The following is a 21,180-nucleotide window of genomic DNA, read 5'->3' on the forward strand; positions in this document are numbered from 1 at the left end:
GCACTAACAGTGTGTACTGATATGGGGGATGAGACAGAGTATAAGAGTCTGATATAGAACTTGGTCTCTTGGTGCAGAAGAAACTGACTGCAGCTTAACATCAGTAAAAGAAAATGAGCCCCACAAAAGAATCTCTATGCCTGGTCACTATTCAGGAAGTGCATGTGGAGGTTGTGCGCTGCTAAAAGTACTTGGGGGTCCATATCAATGACAAGCTGAATTGGCCTTGTAACACAGAGGAATTATAAACGAAAGTGCAATGCAGAAGACTGTGCTCCTTTAAGACAGTAAGGACATTCTTTACATGTTGTACAACTCAGTGATGGCTTGTGCTATACTCTACATTGTTGTGTGCTGGTGTGGGAACATTAGAGAGAGGCCCACCAAGTTAACTCTTTTAGGGCGGATGTCAACTTTTGTCGACAGGAGGGGTTGAGGGTGCATGTTGACAAAAGTTGACATCCAGGAGTAGATGGTGACAATCAGCTGTTAATGGCAACAAAAACTCACTGTTACATCACACACATTCCCTTTCTGCTTGGAGGAATATTAGACTCATTGACTCGGCATCTAATTTTTGTGTGTGCATGAGTTACGAAATGTAAACAAAGGCAAGATGGCATGGAGCAAGGCAAGTGCAGAAAAGAAAATACTCAACAGACAATGTTTTGTGCATTACCGCTGAGTCGGACGCTGATTTTTCAGAATCTGATTTTGTTCACAGTAACCAGGAGAGTAAGGAGTCGGCGTCAGCTGACCGGACACCAGCTAATGCTGCCCCAGCGGAGCGCATTCGCACAGTCAATGCACCTACAACAAGGTTCACGTGGGAGGAATACTGAGACATTGATCTGTGGGAGCTAAACTGGCTACCGGACTTTACAACAGATTACCAGCCACTGGACTACTTCAGGCTGCTCTCTTTTGATGCTGCTTTTCAGCTACTGTCAGACGAGACAAGCAGGTATGCAGAGCAATTTTTTAAAATTGCAGGCTGCACTTGCACCGCATTTTTATTTTTCAAAGCGGAAACTCACAACAAAAGACGAGATGAAGGGCTTTGTGGCATTACAAATGGAGATGGGACTAGACTGGCGATATAACTTCAGGGAGCATTGGTCCAAACTTACTTTGTCCCCTGGTGGCTTTGGACAGGTTATGCCGCGTGATAGGTACGTGCTGCTGCAAAGTTTTATTCACTTCTGTGATAACCAGAAGCAAATCCCAAGGGGTGAGCCAGGCTATAACCCCATGTATAAAGTTCAGCTCCTGTCTGACATTGTGGAACCAACATATAAACAATTTTATCAGCCTGGCTGCGATTTGTCTGTGGATGAATCTATACTAATAAAAGGCAAAGCCCTCACTGACTGACTCACTCACTCACTACTAATTCTCCAACTTCCCGTGTAGGTAGAAGGCTGAAATTTGGGAGCCTCATTCCTTAAAGCTTACTTACAAAAGTTGGGCAGGTTTCATTTCGAAATTCTAAGCGTAATGGTCATAACTGGAACCTATTTTTATCCATATACTGTAATAGACTGCAGCTCGATGGCCGTGGAAGGCGGAGTTGCGTGTCGCACCATCATGCCTCCCACGTAATCACGTGAACTGACTGTGAAGAGCTGAAGAAAAAACACATACAAGCATATTCATAAGTGCAGCTACGGCGGAAACAAAGCACGGTGTAAACCGTAAGTTTAAATTAAGTTTATAGACACACTCTCGCTGCCGTTTGTCATGCCTATGACAAATACCATATTCGCGAGATACAAATTTAATGAGAAGACACGAGGTATAAATGAGACTTTGGATCACTTTGTAACGGAGTTAAAATTGCTGTAGCAAGAAACTTTTAAGTGCTGGGTCTTAGCTAACATTAAATAAAGCCGTGGACATCGCAACATCACACAAGAGAGCAGCTCACGTGAACTGACCAAACGCAGTACGAGTGATCACTTCCATGAATCAAACCTGTTCAAAAAATGCATTACACAATTGAGAAGGTAGGAAAAGAATATGAAGTGAGTGACGCATACAAGCATATTCATGAGTGCAGCTACTTCGGAAACAAAGCACGGTGTAAACCTAAAGTTTACATTAAATTCATAGACAAGCTTCCCCTAGCGTTTGTCATGCCCATGACCAATATGATATTCGCGAGATACAAGTTTAATGAGAGGACTCAGGGTATAAACGAGAGTTTAGATCACTTAGTAACTAAGTTAAAATTACTGGTGAAGGACTGTGCTTATGCAAATTCCGAGAGACTGTGTTTGTGGAGGGACTGATAGTTAAGGCGGGTGGGGGAGTCACGTCATCATCTCCCCTCCCATTCACCTCATTTCGCTCCGAGCTGAGCTCCGCACCGGACGCGGTCTTGCCGTTCTTTTTCCTTAGCGTTTAGTCCTCTCTCCTTTACTGATTTATATAAAGGAGAGTTGAGATCGTCCGGGATAGAATAATGTTTGGCTCAAACTCAGCAAAAGTGCGAGAGAAACTTTTAAGTGCCAGGTCTGAGCTATCATTAAATAAAGCTGTGGAGATCACAATCCGAGAGACTGTGTTTGTGGAGGGATTGACAGTTAAGGCGGGTGGGGGAGTCACATCATCATCTCCCCTCCCATTCACTTCATTTCGTTCTAAGCTGAGCTCCACAGCTAACGCGGTCTTGCGGAAGCAACTTCATCATACTGCCAACAAATACTCACAGAAAAATCCACAACTTAATACACACGCTGTCTCTAGAGTTTCTACACACTCAATGTATTCCTCGCAACCCCGTTATACCCTCTGATCTCCCATTTCAATTCAAATGCCTCCAATTTCCAGTAAGGCTCTGCATCGCGATGACAATTAATAAGTCTCGGGGACAGACCCTACAAAAGGTTGCCATTGATCTGAGGCAAGATTGCTTTTCTCCTGGACAACTATACATTGCATTCTCAAGGGTAAGCTCGCACAGCTTGGTCATATTACAACCGGAGTGCTGAACTGACAAAATGTTATACAAACAGATCCTTAACAAATAGTTATTGGTATATTTTCCCTCAGTTTAAAAAGGTTTTCTTTTCTACTTAATAAAAATTTAAAAGGGGTATTTCATTGCTGCAAAGCGCTGGGATTTCGCTATATATATATATATATATAAACTGCTCAAAAAAATTAAAGGAACACTTTGAAAACACATCAGATCTAGATGGGAAAAAGAAATCCTCCTGAATATCTATACTGATATAGACTGGGTAATGTGTTAGGAACGAAAGGATGCCACATCGTTTGATGGAAATGAAAATGATCAACCTACAGAGCCCTGAATTTAAAGACGCCCCAAAAATCAGAGTAAAAAAATTATGTGGCAGGCTAGTCCATTTTGCCAAAATTTAATTGCAGCAACTCAAAATTGTACGCAGCACTTTGTATGGCCCCTGTGTTCTTGTATACATGCCTGACAACATCGGTGCATGCTTCTAATGAGATGACAGATGGTGTTGTGGGGGATCTCCTCCCAGATCTGGACCAGGGCATCACTGAGCTCCTGGACAGTCTGAGGTGCAACCTGGTGGCATTGGATGGACCAAAGCATAATGTCCCAGAGGTGTTCTATTGGATTTAGGTCAGGAAAGTGTGGTGGCCAGTCAATGGTATCAATTCCTTCATCCTCCAGGAACTGCCTGCATACTCTCACCACATGAGGCCAGGAATTGTCGTGCACCAGGAGCCACTGTACCAGCATAGGGTCTGACAATGGGTCCAAGGATTTCATCCTGATACCTAATAGCAGCCAAGGTGCCTTTGTCAAGCCTGTAGCGGTCTGTGTGACCCTCCATGGATATGCCTCCCCAGACAATCATTAACCCACCACCAAACTGCTCATGCTGAATGATGTTACAGGCAGCATAATGTTCTCCATGGCTTCTCCAGACCCTTTCACTTCTGTCACATGCTCAGGGTGAACCTGCTCTCATCTGTAAAAAGCACAGGGCACCAGTGGTGCATCTGCCAATTCTGGTATTCTATGGCGAATGCCAATCGAGCTGCATGCTGCTGGGCAGTGAGCTCAGGGCCCATTAGAGGACATGGGGCCCTTGGGTTACCCTCATGAAGTCTTTCTGGTTGTTTGGTCAGAGACATTCACACCAGTGGCCTGGTGGAGGTCATTTTGTAGGGCTCTGGCAGTGCTCATCCTGTTCCTCCTTGCCCAAAGGAGCAGATGCTGGTCCTGCTGATGGGTTATGGACCTTCTATGGCCCTCTCCAGCTCTCCTAGAGTAACTGCTTGTCTCCTAGAATCTCCTCCATCTCCTCCAGACACAGCAAACCTTCTGGCTATGACACATATTGATGTGCCATCCTGGAGAAGTTGGGCTACCTGTGCAACCTCTGTAGGGTCCAGGTATCGCCTCATGCTACCAGTAGTGACACTGACTGTAGCCAAATGCAAAACTAGTGAACAGTCAGTCAGAAAAGATGAGGAGGAAAAAATGTCAGTGGCCTCCACCTGTTAAACCATTCCTGTTTTGGCGGTCATCTCATTGTTGCCCCTCTAGTGCATCTGTTGTTAATTTCATTAACACCACGCAGCTGAAACTGATTAACAACCCCTCTGCTACTTAACTGACCAGATTAATATCCCATAAGTTTCATTGACTTTATGCTATACTCTGATTAAAAAGTGTTCCTTTAATTCTTTTGAGCATATATATATATATATATATATATATATATATATATATATATATATATATATATATATGACAGCAACACTCATAACAGTGACAAAACAATTACATTGACAATCATGTTACGTTATTTTTAAAAATGTTTCCTTTTCTTTTTCATAACTTCTTTAACACACTACTTCTCCGCTGCGAAGCGCGGGTATTTTGCTAGTCTTTGATAAAATACAGGAGACGTCTTTTTTCCACCAAAATATGCCAGACAAGCCCACAAAGTATGGCATAAAGGATTTTGTACTAGCAGAAGCAAACACTGCTTTCTGCCTGAAAGTAATTACATATTCAGGAAAGTATTCCTTTCAAAGAGAGAAATGTCCCTTGACAAGTCAGGTTGTGCTGGAGCTGCTTCAGGGATATGAACATTTGGGTCATGGGACAAGGACAATTTTTATACATCACCAGAATTGTTCATGGAGCTACAGAGCAGGGGAATTGGAGCTTGTGGTACAGTGAGGGTGAATAGGAGACACATGCCTTCACAGTTGAAGCCAGACAGGCTGAAGATGAAAAGAGGTGACAATCCGGTTTTCATGCAGGCAGATAACTTGGTGGCATTGGCATGGAACGATGTCAAACGGGTGACTTGTCTCTTTACAGTACACACTAACAATATATGTGAGAAAGTTATTCGTCAAATGGGAAACCCAGAAGGTAGAAAGCTGGACAAGCCAGTTGCCCTTGAGGAGTATAACTGTAAAATGGCTGAAGTTGATCGACTGGATCAGATGCTGGGGTCATACACTTTCGGCCATAAATCCACCAAGTGGTACCACACTGTGTACCATCGAATGTGTGAGATTGCACTTGCAAATGGTTATATATTGTTCAAACAGTGACAGAACTATGACTGTGGCAGATTTCCACAAGAAGGTGGTTGACAGCTTGCTGGCAGAGTATGTTGCAGTTCCTTTGGCAAAGCGAGGAAGGCCATCACAAAGAGCAGTGTCAGACAGGCTGACTGAGCGCCACTTTCTTGCAACATATGAGGACAAAAAATATAAACCTGACTGTGTTGTGTGTAGCAACAGACAATTGAAAAGGAGGAACCAGTGCAATACATATTGTAAGCAGTGCAAAGTAACCAGGTTTCCATCCAAGGAGTTTTCACGAAAAAATATTTAGGGCTTCAAATTTTAGCTGATGGAAATGCTAATTATCGATAAAATGTTTTACATGTCGACATAATATTTTTCCGTTTAAGTTTAGCGCATTAATTCCATATCCAAAAACTACATTGGAAACACTTTTTGTCTGAAAAAAAAAAAAAGGGCTTTAACACAAATAAATGTGTCACATGATACATTTTCATCACGTGCAATCAAAACGAGAATAGCGGAGCGGTTCGCATGGTCTGATGAAGAGACTCATTATTTCTCGTGATGAGCCAATGCAGTAGCAGATATGCTGGGTCTCCTGCTACTAAAAGGGGTACCTGAACTACCTCCACATCAAATGTAGCCTGGGAGTGTCTCTCAGGATGTCTAAATAATACAAAAACCGCAAAGGTAATTTACTGTGCCAGTCAAAATATTTAATAAACCGTGTGTTTCATTATCTAAACATTTTTTTCTTATTATTAAATGGCAGATGTTTTAGCATATATGAGAAATTCTCTCATTAATATTAACTTTAGTTTTTTTTTATTAAACATCGTTATTTTGTATTAATTCAAATTTCACTTTTAATTAAAAACCTTAAGGGAAGCAGGTTACAGTACTGATTCAGTCGTTATCGCACTGAGAAGGGATGTTGAAAGGTAGGCTCACCTGTACAGATCCGATGCTGCAAACACAGCTGCATCATGGGCACTTCCGGGAGTGCCAACGCAAATGTCTTGTATCACGTACCTGTCATCAACAAGAGCCTGGAGGACAATAGATGGCCACCCTTTACGATTAATGTAATCGCGGTAGCCTTCTGTCGGGGGAAGAATAGGCACATGCGTGCCATCCAGCGCACCGTAAATCTGTGGCACAAGATGCACCAAAGAATTGCGGTATGCAATTTCATTGGCCTCCGCTACAGTCGGAAGTTTGATATAACGCCACATTCATTTTTCTTTAATAGCGGTGCACACAGCATATACACACATCGATGGACGGTAGTTTTACTAACCCCGAAAGTTTATGCAACTACTCTATACTCGGCGCAGGTTGCCAGCTTGTAAAGGGCGATGGCAATCCGTTTTTGGGTTGGAACCGGTGGTCGGTCGGCAACCTGTGATGGGCGCAACATCAGGACTGATGAATCCACACAATATCTCAAACGTCGGCCGTGTCATTCTAAAATGTTGCAGCGAGAGATTTTCTGTGAAGTGTCTCCCCACCACCTCCTCCCAGAAGGTCTTATTCCATCATCTCTCCCATACCCGTGGGTTTCGTCGCACTGGGGTACTTTCTTCGAGCTCTAGGGCTATCGGACAAGCAACTGCTTCATTCTGCTGTCGTCTTCAAATATTATGTACAATTCCAATTTTTTGAAACTGAAATAACAGTAAGCTGGCAAATTTCAAAAAACTAATCTCTCCATTTCTTTGTTTAGTGGAGGGAGTGTAACGTGGAAAACAAAAAGGTAGATAATTTGAGACATACACAAAATTATGTATGGAAACGGCTCAAGGGCAGATTTTTTTTCGCGATACAACAAAACTTATGCGACAGTTCGTTTTGGGGTGGATGACGTCATCACGCACACCATTTTATCGATAAAAAGCCAGTTGGATGGAAATAGGCTGGAGACAGAAAATTTTGCATATTTTTTTTTTATGTATATTCTGTTTGTCGATAACAAAACGTCGCAAAAAACTGGATGGAAACTTGGCTTGTGGCAATGCATGCAATTGGCTGCTTTGAGCGATATCATACTTTGCAGGACTTTGCTGTGTAACATGTACAGTATGTGAAATCATAGTATGTGAAATTGTATGGTACACAGGCTCATACAACATGCAAGACAGTAACATTTGTGAAAAATAAATATTTTTTGTTGATTTGATATGTTAAACCATTGCTTTGTGTTCTTTTTAAAAAAAAAAAAAAAAATTCTAGAAAGTGGATTCTGTTCATCTGGACATAGTCTCCTCCCCCAAAATATGTTTCATCACTCATCCAAGTGACTTCCTCAGTCTCAGTTGACTGCAGGTTTCTCCAACCTTATAAACAGTACCTTGGCCTAATGATCGAACTAGCACCATTGACTAACAATGGGCCGTTTGATCAAGGATATGCAAATTGTCCATTGATCAACGGCCATGAGTACCATTCACAGAGAGTTGGGGAATGGCTGCAATCGCCGCATTGTAAGATGGTGAAAGATGTACCTCTTCGGTTCAGAGATGGTCATTCCTTTTTCAAGGCTTCTTTGACTCCTCGCTCAAACCAGCGTTCCTCCCTGTCCAGGATGTGCACATCTTCATCACTAAAAGAGTGACCACTGTCCTGTAGATGTAAATAGACTGCGGAGTCCTGGTCTGATGAGGTAGCTTTTCTGTGTTGTGCCATCCGCTTCACCAGTGGTTGTTTGGTTTCCCTGATGTATGATTCACAGCAAACCTCTTGGCACTTAACTGTGTAAACTATATTACTCTTGTCTGTGCCGGGGCACCCAATCCATGGGGTGAACCAATTTTTGCCGTATTGCGTTTTGGGGTTTGAAAGCCACTGACACCTTGGGCCTAATGTTTAAACGGGGCATATGCACAGAAATGTTGCGTAAGAAAGTTTCTACGTTCAAATCGCGATGTATAAAACCTAAACTTGGCGTAAAGCCACGCATATTTCCACGGTAGCTCATACCCTGTCGTACGCAAGTTCTCTGCTCAGTTTTGCGGACTGGCGATACCCAGCGTCAAAGCAGTGCTACTGTTCCTGTGTGGTTTATCTTTCTTTTTCAGATCTACATCCCTAATGCGGCTTTATAAATACACTGAAATTAACTGCATATTGTTTATAGTTTAAGGCATCTGATTGTAATTAACCTGTAACAATATAATGGTCCACAGAATGGTCAAACTATTGCAAATATCATAGCTGCTTTAGCATTGTTACTCTCACTGCACCTTCTTTTTCTTCTTTCACCTGCTCCCATTAGGGGTTGCCACAGCGGATCATCTTTTTCCATATTACTCTCACTGCACCACTCGGAGAAGCTGATTTGAAAGAGAATTATCGGTATACAGCATCAAGCACACACTGCCTCGGCCATGCTACCTATTTGAACTGCTTTTTACACGGCAAATGCTTCAAAACCTTTCCTGTACAGACCTTGTTGTTCAGAAAGAGTTTCATCCCAAGAACTATAATGAACTCAATCAGTCCATCAACTGCTCCTTGTAGAACGGTTTGTACTTATAAGTACAATCACCTCACCGTAAACTTGCACTACAATTATAACATTACACAAACTGAGCCACTTTATAAAGCGTGTATTTACATATGATACACATTATACAGACGAAACTTTAACTTCATTTAAATAATCTATATTGCTAATAATTAAAGGACACTGTGTCGCTACACTAGCAAGGATCTGGTGCTCCGTTCACGGATTGTTGCTACCTCGCACTGTATGCTTCACTGGGACTGGCATGAAGGATAGAATAATTAAACATGTACTACGAAGATATTTCAGTGTTCCTTAAAAGTTTTGAAGAATCGCCATTATAAGCTTACAGATGGCTTAACGTCCATTACAGAGCTGATTGTGTGGCGATTGGGTATTTGGAGAAAGAAAGGTAAGGACAGGAATTGGAGGTTAGTACGTCTGAAAGAGACAGTACTGCTGCAATAAATTACTTTATCGAAGGTCACGCATAATCACTGCACCACCGTGTTCCCATGTTTAATGACCTGCTTTAACTCCTATCATCATGAAAATTATATCAAGTATACATATCAGTATTTTAATTATTCAGAGAGCTGTAATATCATGAATGTAATGGATTCTGTGTCCTGTTGGAGGTAGAGAAAGCCAGTTTAAGAAGCACGTAGTGATTCACACACACAGAAGATCAAATACAAAACAAAGTATCTAACGTACTACTTTAGTTACGATGGCATTTGAGAAACTAGTAAATTAAACGATTTTAAGATTAAGTTTATGATGTTTTACTTTAATGACAAAATAAACTACGTGATTAAAGTGGAAATTTCGAGATTAAAGTTGATATTTCATGCTTTTTCCCCCCACTGTGTGCCTTTTTTTTTCCTCTGTACCCTAATAAGCTTTCATAGGACACTCAGACGGTGGGCTACGTCTTGCCTTTTCACGGCGACTTGGATATCTGACAACTTCTTTTTTTATTTTGTGCACTGTGCGATTTTGTCAACTTGAGCTTTCGAGTTTCTCCGACAGGCTATGTCACTCGTTCTCGTTTATACCACTGTTTAAACCAACAAATAGTACGTTTTTCCCTGCCTCCACTTGGTATTCGCTGAAATTGTTCTATTTCTCCTCGTGGTTTTGCCATTGTCTTTTCACAGAATGCCAAGCTTAAGGGCTATTAATATTATTTTACATATTCAAAGAGGCGTAATTCTGGGAAGAGTTGGGGCAGGACAGCAGGTGCATGCACGAACGTTACTTTTCATGCTAATCGGGATTTGTGTACCGGAAGAACGTGGAAGTTTGCGTACGCGCAGATTCCTGCATCTGGATTTTACTGTGCGTACGCACATTCACGCTTTTGTGCTTATGCAGCCTCTCGATTACAAATCAGCAATTCTTACCGCTCGCTACAGAAACTGCTGTATCGTCCTTGAACCTTTTGTGGAAGTATTTATTTGATCTTTGGACTTCAGGATTCACACATTATATAGTGTGGCGTCCAGCCGCGGTCCATGCCCGGCCAGGACGCCCCTTTGTTATATGTTCAGGGGGAGCAACCATGGACTGTGCAATACCTCCCCCTGGATGCTAGATGGCAGTCCCCTTGGGTTGGAGCGGTGCCTCAGTTTCCCGCAGGGCTCCATGGGAATTGGAGTTGGGTGCAGCCCTGTTGGGTCCCACAGGCGATGCAAGGAGGGTGCTGCAGCTGGGACTCCTGAGCCCTAATGGGCAGTGTATTCGCCACACCCAAAGTGCAGCCACAACTCAGTAGTCAACCACCTGGAGCACTTCCGGGTGGACTATAAAAAGGGGCCAGCAGCCACCACTCAAGCACCATAGTCGGGAGGAGGAGGAGGATGAAGCTGCCTTGGAGGAGTGGAGGAAAAACAAGAGTGTTTTGTGGTGGTTTTTTGCTTTATTATGGTGTGTTTTGGGACTGTGTTAGGGCTGAGGGACACAGGGAAGACGTGGACCTCAGCTGAAGAAAATAAATCTTTTTGGTTCATTTTATATGTGCCTCTGCTGTCAGTCTGTTGTCTACATTTTGCCATTTATTACTAAAATATGAAAAACGTTTCAGTTTTAACATTGTGTTTACACAGATTATTGTAGAAACGGAACACACATGAAATGTATGTGTTCCAAATAACGATCCATTTCCAGTCTAAAACTCCAGCACTTCACTGCCAGATAATCAATGTTGGAACTGGGAGAACTTTCTGCACATTTAGCAGTGCTGGGAGGATGGAATAGTAGGTTGCTTGCTGCTTGTCTTGAACGGCACATTAACAAGACAAAAGACGCTGACGAAGAAGTGCGTAGGTATTTAAGGTAGGACGGATTTACGAGATTTTTCGTAGGCTTTGGTAATTCTAGTGTTAAATACGCAGACACAGGGAGAACATGCAAACTCCATGCAGGGAGGACCCGTGAAACAAACCCAGGTCTCCCAACTATGAGGCAGCAGCGCTACCCACGGCGCCACTTCATTTGAAAGATATTAAACAAAAAGATTATTTATTTGTAGAGTATTCTTCTGCCGTCAAAAATAAATAAACCAATTTGTCCGATTTCATTATATGGTTGTGGTGCAATCATAAATACAAGTGCTGATCAAAAAGTTTTGAGCCTGAACCTGAAATGGCTATTCTGTACTGTTCTGCTGATTTTGTACATTTCCAAAAATTAGCTCCCGAGTAAAGTCAACTCCACTTACCTGCAATTCGATTAGTCGAGATCGCCACATGCACGTAAGCAGCAGTCGACTGCACTTGAGTTTATGCAGTTAGGGACCGTGCAAGTCATGTGCAGCTAAGCGAAGTGTGCACTCAACCGACGTGCACGCAAGTGGAGTCGACTGTAGTTGATACACTGTATCTGAGACAACGCCATATAAAGTTGACAGTGCCAGGTATATTTCAGTAACTTAGAAAGCCAACAGATCTGAAAATAACATCTACTGATCGACATAATTTAGTTTTTTCAAAAGTTGCTGAAATATCGTTACATTAGGTCTAGTCTAATATGGCTGCGTGTAAGACTTCAAAAACGTTAAAAGCCCTGCCATTAGCAGATAGAGTAGAAGTGTTAAAACAAATTGATAGTAAGGAAAGTCTGTTGCCAAGCACCTTGTTGTTCATCCAAGTCAAATCTGTCGTATTGTTAAGCAACGGCAGCAAGTGTTTGACGACTGGCAAAAGAACGCTAATCCTGACGGAAAAAGAAAACGGGCAGGAAAATCTGAGGATGTTGACGTCGCTTTGTTGTGTTGGTTCAGCCAGTTAGCGGACAGATGTTGACTGGAAAAAGCCAATCAGCTTGCTGTTAGCTTTGGCATAGAGGGATTTAATGCTACAAATGGATATCTGGAGCGCTGGAAGCAACAAGAAAACATCCAGTTTAAACAGCAACAAGCAGGACGCTGATGAATTTGGTACCGAGCGTTGCATAGTTGAAGTTCTTCCTGACATCATCAAAGAATATGATGAACGTGATATCTACAATGCTGACGAAACTGGGCTTTATTGGCGTGCCATACCCAAGGGAATATTAACATTTAAATAATTTAAATACGATTAAGCTGTTGGGACTAAAGTGCCAAAAGACAGCCCGACGCTGCGATTTGCCTGTAACATGGAAGGATCAGAAAAGCTGCCGCCGCTGATAACAGGGAAAAGCAAAGAGCCAAGGTGCTCCAAATACGTCAAGAAGCTTCCAGTGGCAAACAAGGCAAATCACCACGCCTGGATGACCAGTGAAGTTTGGCTGCAGTGGCTGAAGAAGGTGGACAATTCAATAAGGTCCAAAAGATGACAAATTTGCTGAGTGACAACTGTGCAGCACACAGTGATGATATTAGACTGACAATCATCAAGTTAGTTTTTATGCCGCCCAACACAACAAGCTTAGTTCAGCCCATGGACCAAGGCATAATAGCAAATTTCAAGCAAAATTACCAGTCCCTCATACTTCGCCATCTGACGTCTATCATGGATCAAGGTGACAATGAAACAATGAGAGCAATTGAGCTGGCCCGTAAGCCGACGCTACTTGTACATGCAGAAGGATGCATGGAGTCGTGTCAGTACATCAACAATCATTAACTGTGGAGGGAGATAGCACTATCCAAGTTCCGAGTGCCTCAGCAGCAGTTGTGGACAATAGCAGCAGCGTGGAGCTACAGCTGCCTGATGGAATGTCAACTAATGACTTTGATCGTTTCATTGAAATCGACAGTAATGCTCCAACAAGTACAGATAAAACAGACGAAGAGATATGCGAAAGCTTGAAGGCGTCTACTCCAGCCACTAATCAACTAGAAGTGGAGGAGAGACTGGATGCGGCCGACGTCGATATCCTGCCATGGCACCGACGTTGGCTAATGCCATGAAGCTTGGATTTTATACGATTAAAATATATTTGAGGCTGGTTAGTAACAATACCTTGTGTTTATTCCTTAGCTCTAAGCAGTGCAATTAGGCACTTCCTTTATAAATTGGCGACCACAGTGACGCAATACATACATAAAGTGCATACCTAGCATGAAGCATATGGCTCATAGTCTATTACAAGGTAACTCCGCTTATTTGCAATCTCCGTTTACCTGCAATTGGGCCTTCAGCCCCCACACATTGCAGGTAAACGGAGCGCTCTGTAATAAAATGTCATTTTTCTAGCATTTGTGGTTCCTTGAATCTGAACTAGAGCAACCTGTACTCCAAAAACCAAAAAAAACACATGTCGTGCTATCAAGAAACTAACACTAAAGAACAATAAACATTTGGAAATTAATTTTTGCCTTGTCAGTGTGTACTAAGACCCGTCCCCTTGATATCCCAAAGTCAAGAGATGGGTTTCAGAATTCTGTTATGACAGGATGTTTCACAAAGATGACCCAAGGTTTGAGCTGGTCTTCAACATCAACAACAGATGAAAAGGTTTCCACTGTACACTGAATCATTATGAATACTGTAAGAGTGACAGTGTGTGTGAGACAGTTAGCTATGGAGAAGTTAAATCCATTCTTTATAAACAAACATAAGCAAGGTCTGTACACGTTACCCAGAATGGCAAATCCTGAAATGAAGCATCACCTCCTTCCAGTGTTTTAAGGAAGATCTCATACTGAGTCTGTAATTGGTGAGATTTAAGAAGCCTTTCATAAGATGGATACATCACTATGATGTAAAGTTCAAACAATGGAATCAGTTACTTTCTAACAAGAAAGGTACAAGCAACAGGAATATCATGCACACAATTTTTTATTTTTATCCATAGGGATTATGTTCTTCAAAGTTTCAGAGAGCTGCTCGATATCATGCTGGCTTGATTTGGTACTTGCAGAAGTCAAGACACAAGGAATGCAGTCAATCATTCCCTTTCTGTTATTCAGTGCCCTCACTCACAATGCTTTGATTCAAAGTGAAGTCACAACCTATTCTCCACACCTGATCTCCAGTCTCAAAGGCTACCTCCAAGTAGATTCTCTATTACTATGCCACAAATATATCTAAAACAAAAAGCAATCATATACTTAAGGACCTTTAAGAACGCAACTGAAATAATAAATGATACAGATGGTGGCCATGTTCAATAGGATGTTCTGCACTTTACTGAAAGTGATTTAGAGCGTGTGTGTTCTTTTTACTGAATGCTACTTTTGCATTTTAAAAGATATGTAAACTATTATGAAAAATAAAATACCTGGTTATTGTTGGAAAGCAATTTAAAGCAAACACATTTCTGAATTACGTACCGCTTTGTATTGGAACAGCTGTGAAAATTCATCTCTTGTCTCATAGCGATGGGCATTCCCCTGCCAGTGATCAGGCATGTAGTGGATATGAGCCAAAATGACCTTTAAAAGCTGTTCTGGACAGAATACCATATGCTTGTCTGGGATAAAAGATCTAAAAGAAATGACACAATAAGAAGCACACTGTGTTGAAATACTGCATTTAGTAACAGACTATAATAAACATACATATGCATATTTTAGATCAAAAGATAATTTATACAAAAAGTTAGACGCATGTGTAAGTGGAATAATCTAAAAAAAAAAAAAAAAGAAATAAAGCTCTTATTATTCTTCCCGAGGATGAAAGAAAAAAAAAAAAAAGAAAAGAAAATGAAACAACAGGAATTAAAGTAGAAAATAAATTACTAATTACTGCTTACCCTCAAAATGCACCAATTAAAGCAATGGAGAATACTCTTAATTATGTCTGACATCTTGCCGCCAAATTGTTTTCCTTAAATGGATAGTTTATGGCTATTAGTTTATGGCTAACAGCAATTAACATTGGTGCAAGGAGCACTAGACAATGTTTAATAAGTTTATTAAAATGTGGTTGCCCTACAGCTGCAAGTCTGCAGAGAAATCAACCTTACTTGGTCTGAGCCTGCCAAGTTACAATATGATGCAGCTTATCTATCAGCCATGGCTTGAATAAATTAAAAAAAATCTAAAAAGGAGGAAGTTAGACACTAGTGTGTTGCACAAGAAAATCTTTTAAATGTTGTAAGCAGCCATCTTAGTAGATGACATGCAGCATTCTTTAGGTATGTTCTGGCAAAGGTGTGTTCACTTGAAAAAGAAAAAAAAAATTCCCAAAAATAAATTTCTATTTAAATATGGATCCAGCAGAGACGAGAGAAAACTTTTGCAGAAGATGAAGAACTCTACTAAAGAAAGCAAAGCAACTTACCATGATAAGCCAAAAGGATGTTTGTAAGAATGACACAAATAAAGACCAGCAGAAATTCTAATATCACCCAAACCAAACAATCTTATCAAGCAGGTGTTTAGGGAATGTCTTAATATTTCTAACAACCTCAACTGAAGATGTGGAATATGCTCAAAATCTACTTAATATTACTAATCTGCTAAAAAAAAAAAAAAAAAAATAATAATCACAAAATTGTAGACTGCTCATTTCCAATTGCTTTAAATATGTATTTAATTATTAAAATGTTTAGGATAATACTATGCAGAGGCTGTGTTAACTGGGAGTATCTGTCCTTAGGACCACTTTAAGCCATACACTCCACACAGTGGGGCTTTACAGAAAAGAAAACAAATGAATAAAACATGTTTGGAGTTTGCCGCATTCTCCGGACATGGAAGATTCTCTAGTCAGATGAGATAAAAATTGAACTTTTCAGCCATCATAGGAAACACCATGTGTAGCACAAACCCAACACTTCCCATCACCTCGAGAACACTATTCCCACAGTGAAGCACTGTTGTGGCAGCACAATGCTGTGGGGAGGTTTTTCCTTGGCAGGGACAGGAAACTAGTCATAATTGAAGGAAAGATGGATGGCACTAAATGTAGGGCAATTTTTGAGGAAAACCTGTTTCAGTCTGTCAGAGACTTAACACTGGGACAAAGATTCATCTTCCAGCAGGACAATGACCCCAAACATATTACTAAAGCTATACTGGAGTGGTTTAAAGGGAAACACTTAAATGTCTTAACATGGCCTAGTCAAAACCTAGATGTCAATCCAATTCAAAAACCGTGATATGTCTTGAGATTGCTGCATACCAACACAACCATCTAACTTGAAGCAGCTTTCTCTTGAAGAACTGGCTAACATCCCTGTGGCTTGATTTGCTAAGCTAATAGAGACATTCCCCAAGAAACTTGTAGCTGTAACTACTGCAAAAGTTAGCTCTACAAAGCATTGACTTTGGGGGTACATACCGATGACTTTTTTTTCTTATTGGTCCTCCCTGTGTGGAGATCGCTTAAGTAGCGAGAAAAATGCTACATAAATGTAAAGAATTATTATTTTGTGTCGTAAAAAAATATTTTACACCTTCAAAGTGGTAGGTATGTCACATAAATCAACCCCCCAAAAATCAATTTTAATTCCATGTTGTAATGTAACAAAACAGTACAAACATAGAGGGGGATGAATACTTTTGTAAGGCACTGTACATGGTATAACATGCTAACATGGCACATGTCTACTGTTCCAAGTGATGTTCATTTACAATTATCAAATGGCTACACTCCTTGGGAAACATTGCCAAGGTAAGAAAATTTGGAGTACTTTCAGAAACCTTTAGGTCATAGATCTGACTGAGCTATTGAAGGTCATTTCATCTTTTGTAACCTAGTCACTATGTACTTTCTTCTTCTTTAAAACTTACTGAACAGCACGTTATCATCAAGTGCTACATAAAGAAAATCATTTAACTTAATAGGAATTACATTTTCTTGACAGTTGTATTTCAGTAACACAATCAGTAATTAGGGGTAAATGTTTGTTGTATAGGATTGTTTGAGTTATTCTGGTTTACGTTTTATTCTCTCAAACCAGACGAGTAATTAGGTTTCAAAGACAAAAATACAAAACAATTCTTTTTTGGCAAAAAGAAAAAATTGAAGAAGGCCTAATAACCTGCATCTCAATTTCCGCTACTGCTACCTTCTTGGAACTTGCGCTCTGCAACACTGCTCTGAATGGATGAATAGTAACTTTCTCAAACTAAATAAAGAGAAAACTGAAATTTTAGTAATTGGCAATAATGGATTCAATGAGGTTATCAGAAATAAACTTGATGCATTGGGATTAAAAGTTAAGACGGAAGTAAAAAACTTAGGGGTAACTGTTGACTGTAATCTGAATTTTAAAATCGCATATTCTTCAGACCACTAGGACAGCATTTTTTCACGTAAACATGGCATAAGTTAGACCTCTTATATCATTGAAAGATGCTGAGAAATTAATTCACGCTTTTGTTTTCAGTAGACTAGATTACTGTAACGCACTCCTCTCAGGACTACCCAAAAAAGACATAAATCACTTGCAACGAGTGCAGAATGCAGCTGCTAGAATCCTAACTAGGAAAAGAAAATCCAAACACATTTCTCCAGTTTTGATGTCATTACACTGGTTGCCTGTGTCATTCAGGACTGACTTTAAAATACTGCTTATGGTTTATAAAGCCTTAAATAATCTCGCTCCATCTTATATATCAGAATGTCGGACACCCTATATTCCAAATCGTAACCTTAGATCCTCAAATGAGTGTCTCCTTAGAATTCCAAAAGCTAAACTTAAAATAAGTGGTGAGGCGGCCTTCTGCTGTTATGCACCTAAAATCTGGAATAGCCTGCCAATAGGAATTCGCCAGGCTAATACAGTAGAGCACTTTAAAACACATTACTTTAACATGGCCTTTTTATAAATTCACTTTAACTTAATACTGATACTCTGTATGTTCAATTCTTCATAATAACTATTCATAGTGGCTCCAAAATCCGTACTGACCCCAACTCTCTCTTCTGTTTCTTTTTCCGGTTTCTTTGTGGTGGCGGCGGACTGCGCCACCACCACCTACTCAAAAGTTGATGCTCCAATATTGATGGACTGAAAGCCAGAAGTCTACATGACCATCATCATCATCAAGTCCCTCCATGAGAACCCTAAATACAAAGAGGACTGTTTGATTTATGTTAAGTAGATTGCCCAGAGGGGACTGGGCGGTCTCTTGGTCTGGAATCCCTACAGATTTTATTTTTTTTCGCCAGCCTCTGTTGTTTTTGCTGTCCACCCTGGCCATCGGACCTTACTTATTCTGTTAATTAATGTTGACTTATTTTTATTTTTTATTGTGTCTTCTATTTTTCTATTCTTCTTTTTGTAAAGCACTTTGACCTACAATTTTTTTGTATGAAAATGTGCTATATAAATAAATGTTGTTGTTGTTGCTCCTAGAAAAATGCGCAATTCCAGCAAGAATTTGAAAAATACCACTTAATGTAAGTCTACAAATACATGCTTCTCCTTTGAGGATCTGACAGTAAATAGTGTTTGCATTTTATTGTAATTGTTCATTTTTTTCTGAAGAGACTTCAGAATGTATATTATATGGCACTTAGTACAAGCAATATATTTACAATATATTTTAGGTATTGCTCACACACTCACCTGCAGATAGTGATACATACTCCTAGCAAGGTAATCGTTGTTAGAACATGTTCAACAGCCAGAACATCCTCATCATATATTGTCAGTGATATAAGCACTGCCAAGATAGAACCTGCAAAGAAGGCTACATTCTTGGCTACAACAGTCAGCAGAGGAGACATAAAGCAATTCATGTACTTGGAGGAGGCTTTATATCCTTTGCTGAGGCGAGACATAAGTTCATGATCTAATTCATTAAAATGGCGCAGATAGCAGCGTCCATAAAGGGACCAACAACGTGCTCCCAGACTGCCTGGTTCACGTTTGATCACTTCAGTGTAGCTAAAAAAAGCATACAGGATTTGCCAAATAAGGATTATTGGGCAGAGAAGAAAGTTGGCAATGCCAATCCATAGGATACGGGCACTCAGTTTATCAGCTAGTTCCAGACGATTGCCTCCCCTCTTATATTCAGGTTTCAGACTCCATTCATTCTCAAACAGGGAGCCTGGCCCCCAGAAAAAGATTAGTTCAAAATTATACTTAAGTCCACGTGTATAGAAAACAACGTCGCCTAACATAGGAAGCCGATAGCGGATGGGCAACAGCGACTTGTTCACCATTGCAACCATGTAATTCTTGAAACGCAGGATTCGGTGGTAAATGTCCAGTTCTGTCAGTTCCTTCTTGTGAATACACATTTGATGTTCCTTCTGGATTTCAATGATGCGAGCCTGAACCTCTTGCCAAGTGAAGTAAGGCAGATCTGCCTGCAAAACAAAATTATATAATTAGTAGAATTCAATTATCCATGTAGGTGTAGAAATACAAACTGCTTGAGACTTACTATTTGTAAAATTAGGTAATGATTTAAAAATGTAAAATTAAGTTTGTTCTATTGAAATTTTCCCACACTCACCCCATTCACAAGACCAGGGGTGGGCAATGTTGGTCCTGGAGATTGCCAGTGGCTACAGGTTTTCATTCAAACCCAACTGCTTAATTAGAAACTAATCCTTGCAAATCTCAGACCTTATTTAATTTTATGGCTTGTTAGTCTGCAATGTTAGGCTCTTATATCGCAATTTTTTTTTTCTTTCCAAGGATATCCTCCAAATGATTTTAAGCCTAAAACAGATAATCGTCAGTCTGTTACATTTTTCTATGAAGTGTTTTATTAAATCAAACAGTGCATGATGAACACACACAGATGTAAATGGGAAAAAAAGAATGGAGAACTGTTGGCTGCTTTGTCATTTACATCTTATTGCTAATAAAACACTGAATGCAGCAGTTTAAGGTTGAAATAAGCAATTAAGGGTGGGGAACCTTAACAAGCGAGACCACTAAAATGAAGCATTAAAATGTCACTTGAGCAGTAAATAGTTCTTCATCAGCAATAATTGACTTATTAAGAAACTGAGTTGGAACAAAAACCTGCAGGCACCGTGGCTCTCCAGGACTGACATTGCCCACCCCTGCCCTAGACCTATAGTAACAAATGTCTGTGCATAAAACTGCTTCATTCAATACTCTAAGATTTCCTCTTAAATGAAATATAGAAATTACATTTGTTTAACCTCTGACATTTCTTCCCTTAAAAAATGAACTGTATCTTTTTATCAATTACAACCAAGTATAACTTTAATATTGCTTGGTACAGCAAACACATAGAAGCTGAACTAAAAATGCTATGCAATGTGTGGGTGGAGCCTTTAAAATGTCATACCAGCAGCCAGGAAAGATTCAAAAGAATATGAACATTTTGTGGTTACATCAAAAAAGGCATCACATCTACAATTGCTTGTAATTTACTTCTTTACCAAGTTAGCCACTTAAGACTGCAAATATTGTTATAAGAAATCCTCATTTTGAGACAAAGTCTTATTTGACTTGGCCCTCCTTAGCTTACTACCTTACACAATTTATTACGCCTCTTCTAAAATGCATATGTTATGATCTCAAGACACGGGCGAAAAAAGTTTCAAGAATAAATAAAACTACTGTAGGAGACACAGTGCTTAGCTTTAGGGCCTGAAACTCTGGAATAATCCACCTACTAAACATTACAGAGCCCATCGTGCATTTAAAATAAGGTGGAAGACTCAGTTCTTTATCATACAATAGAACTACTGCTGAGAATGTTCATATTGCTTTTAATAACTATAGTAGTCACTTTAACAATTATAAAA

The 21,180-nt window shown here is 40.2% G+C and overlaps 1 protein-coding gene across 3 annotated transcripts in view; it reads right to left on the reverse strand.

Moving 5' to 3' along the window:
• Nucleotides 1-21,180, reverse strand: part of atg9a (ATG9 autophagy related 9 homolog A (S. cerevisiae)) — a 60,859-nt gene that overhangs the window by 17,486 nt on the left and 22,193 nt on the right. For all 3 annotated transcript variants that reach the window (XM_039756327.1, XM_039756328.1, XM_039756329.1), the window contains exons 8-9: nt 19,010-19,758; nt 14,820-14,973 (exon numbers count right to left, since the gene is read on the reverse strand). In XM_039756327.1, coding sequence (XP_039612261.1) covers nt 14,820-14,973; nt 19,010-19,758 — 903 coding nt within the window. The remainder of the gene's footprint in view (nt 1-14,819; nt 14,974-19,009; nt 19,759-21,180) is intronic.

The sequence above is a fragment of the Polypterus senegalus genome, chromosome 6 (assembly GCF_016835505.1).
Source record: "Polypterus senegalus isolate Bchr_013 chromosome 6, ASM1683550v1, whole genome shotgun sequence".
NCBI classification, from domain to species: domain Eukaryota; kingdom Metazoa; phylum Chordata; class Cladistia; order Polypteriformes; family Polypteridae; genus Polypterus; species Polypterus senegalus.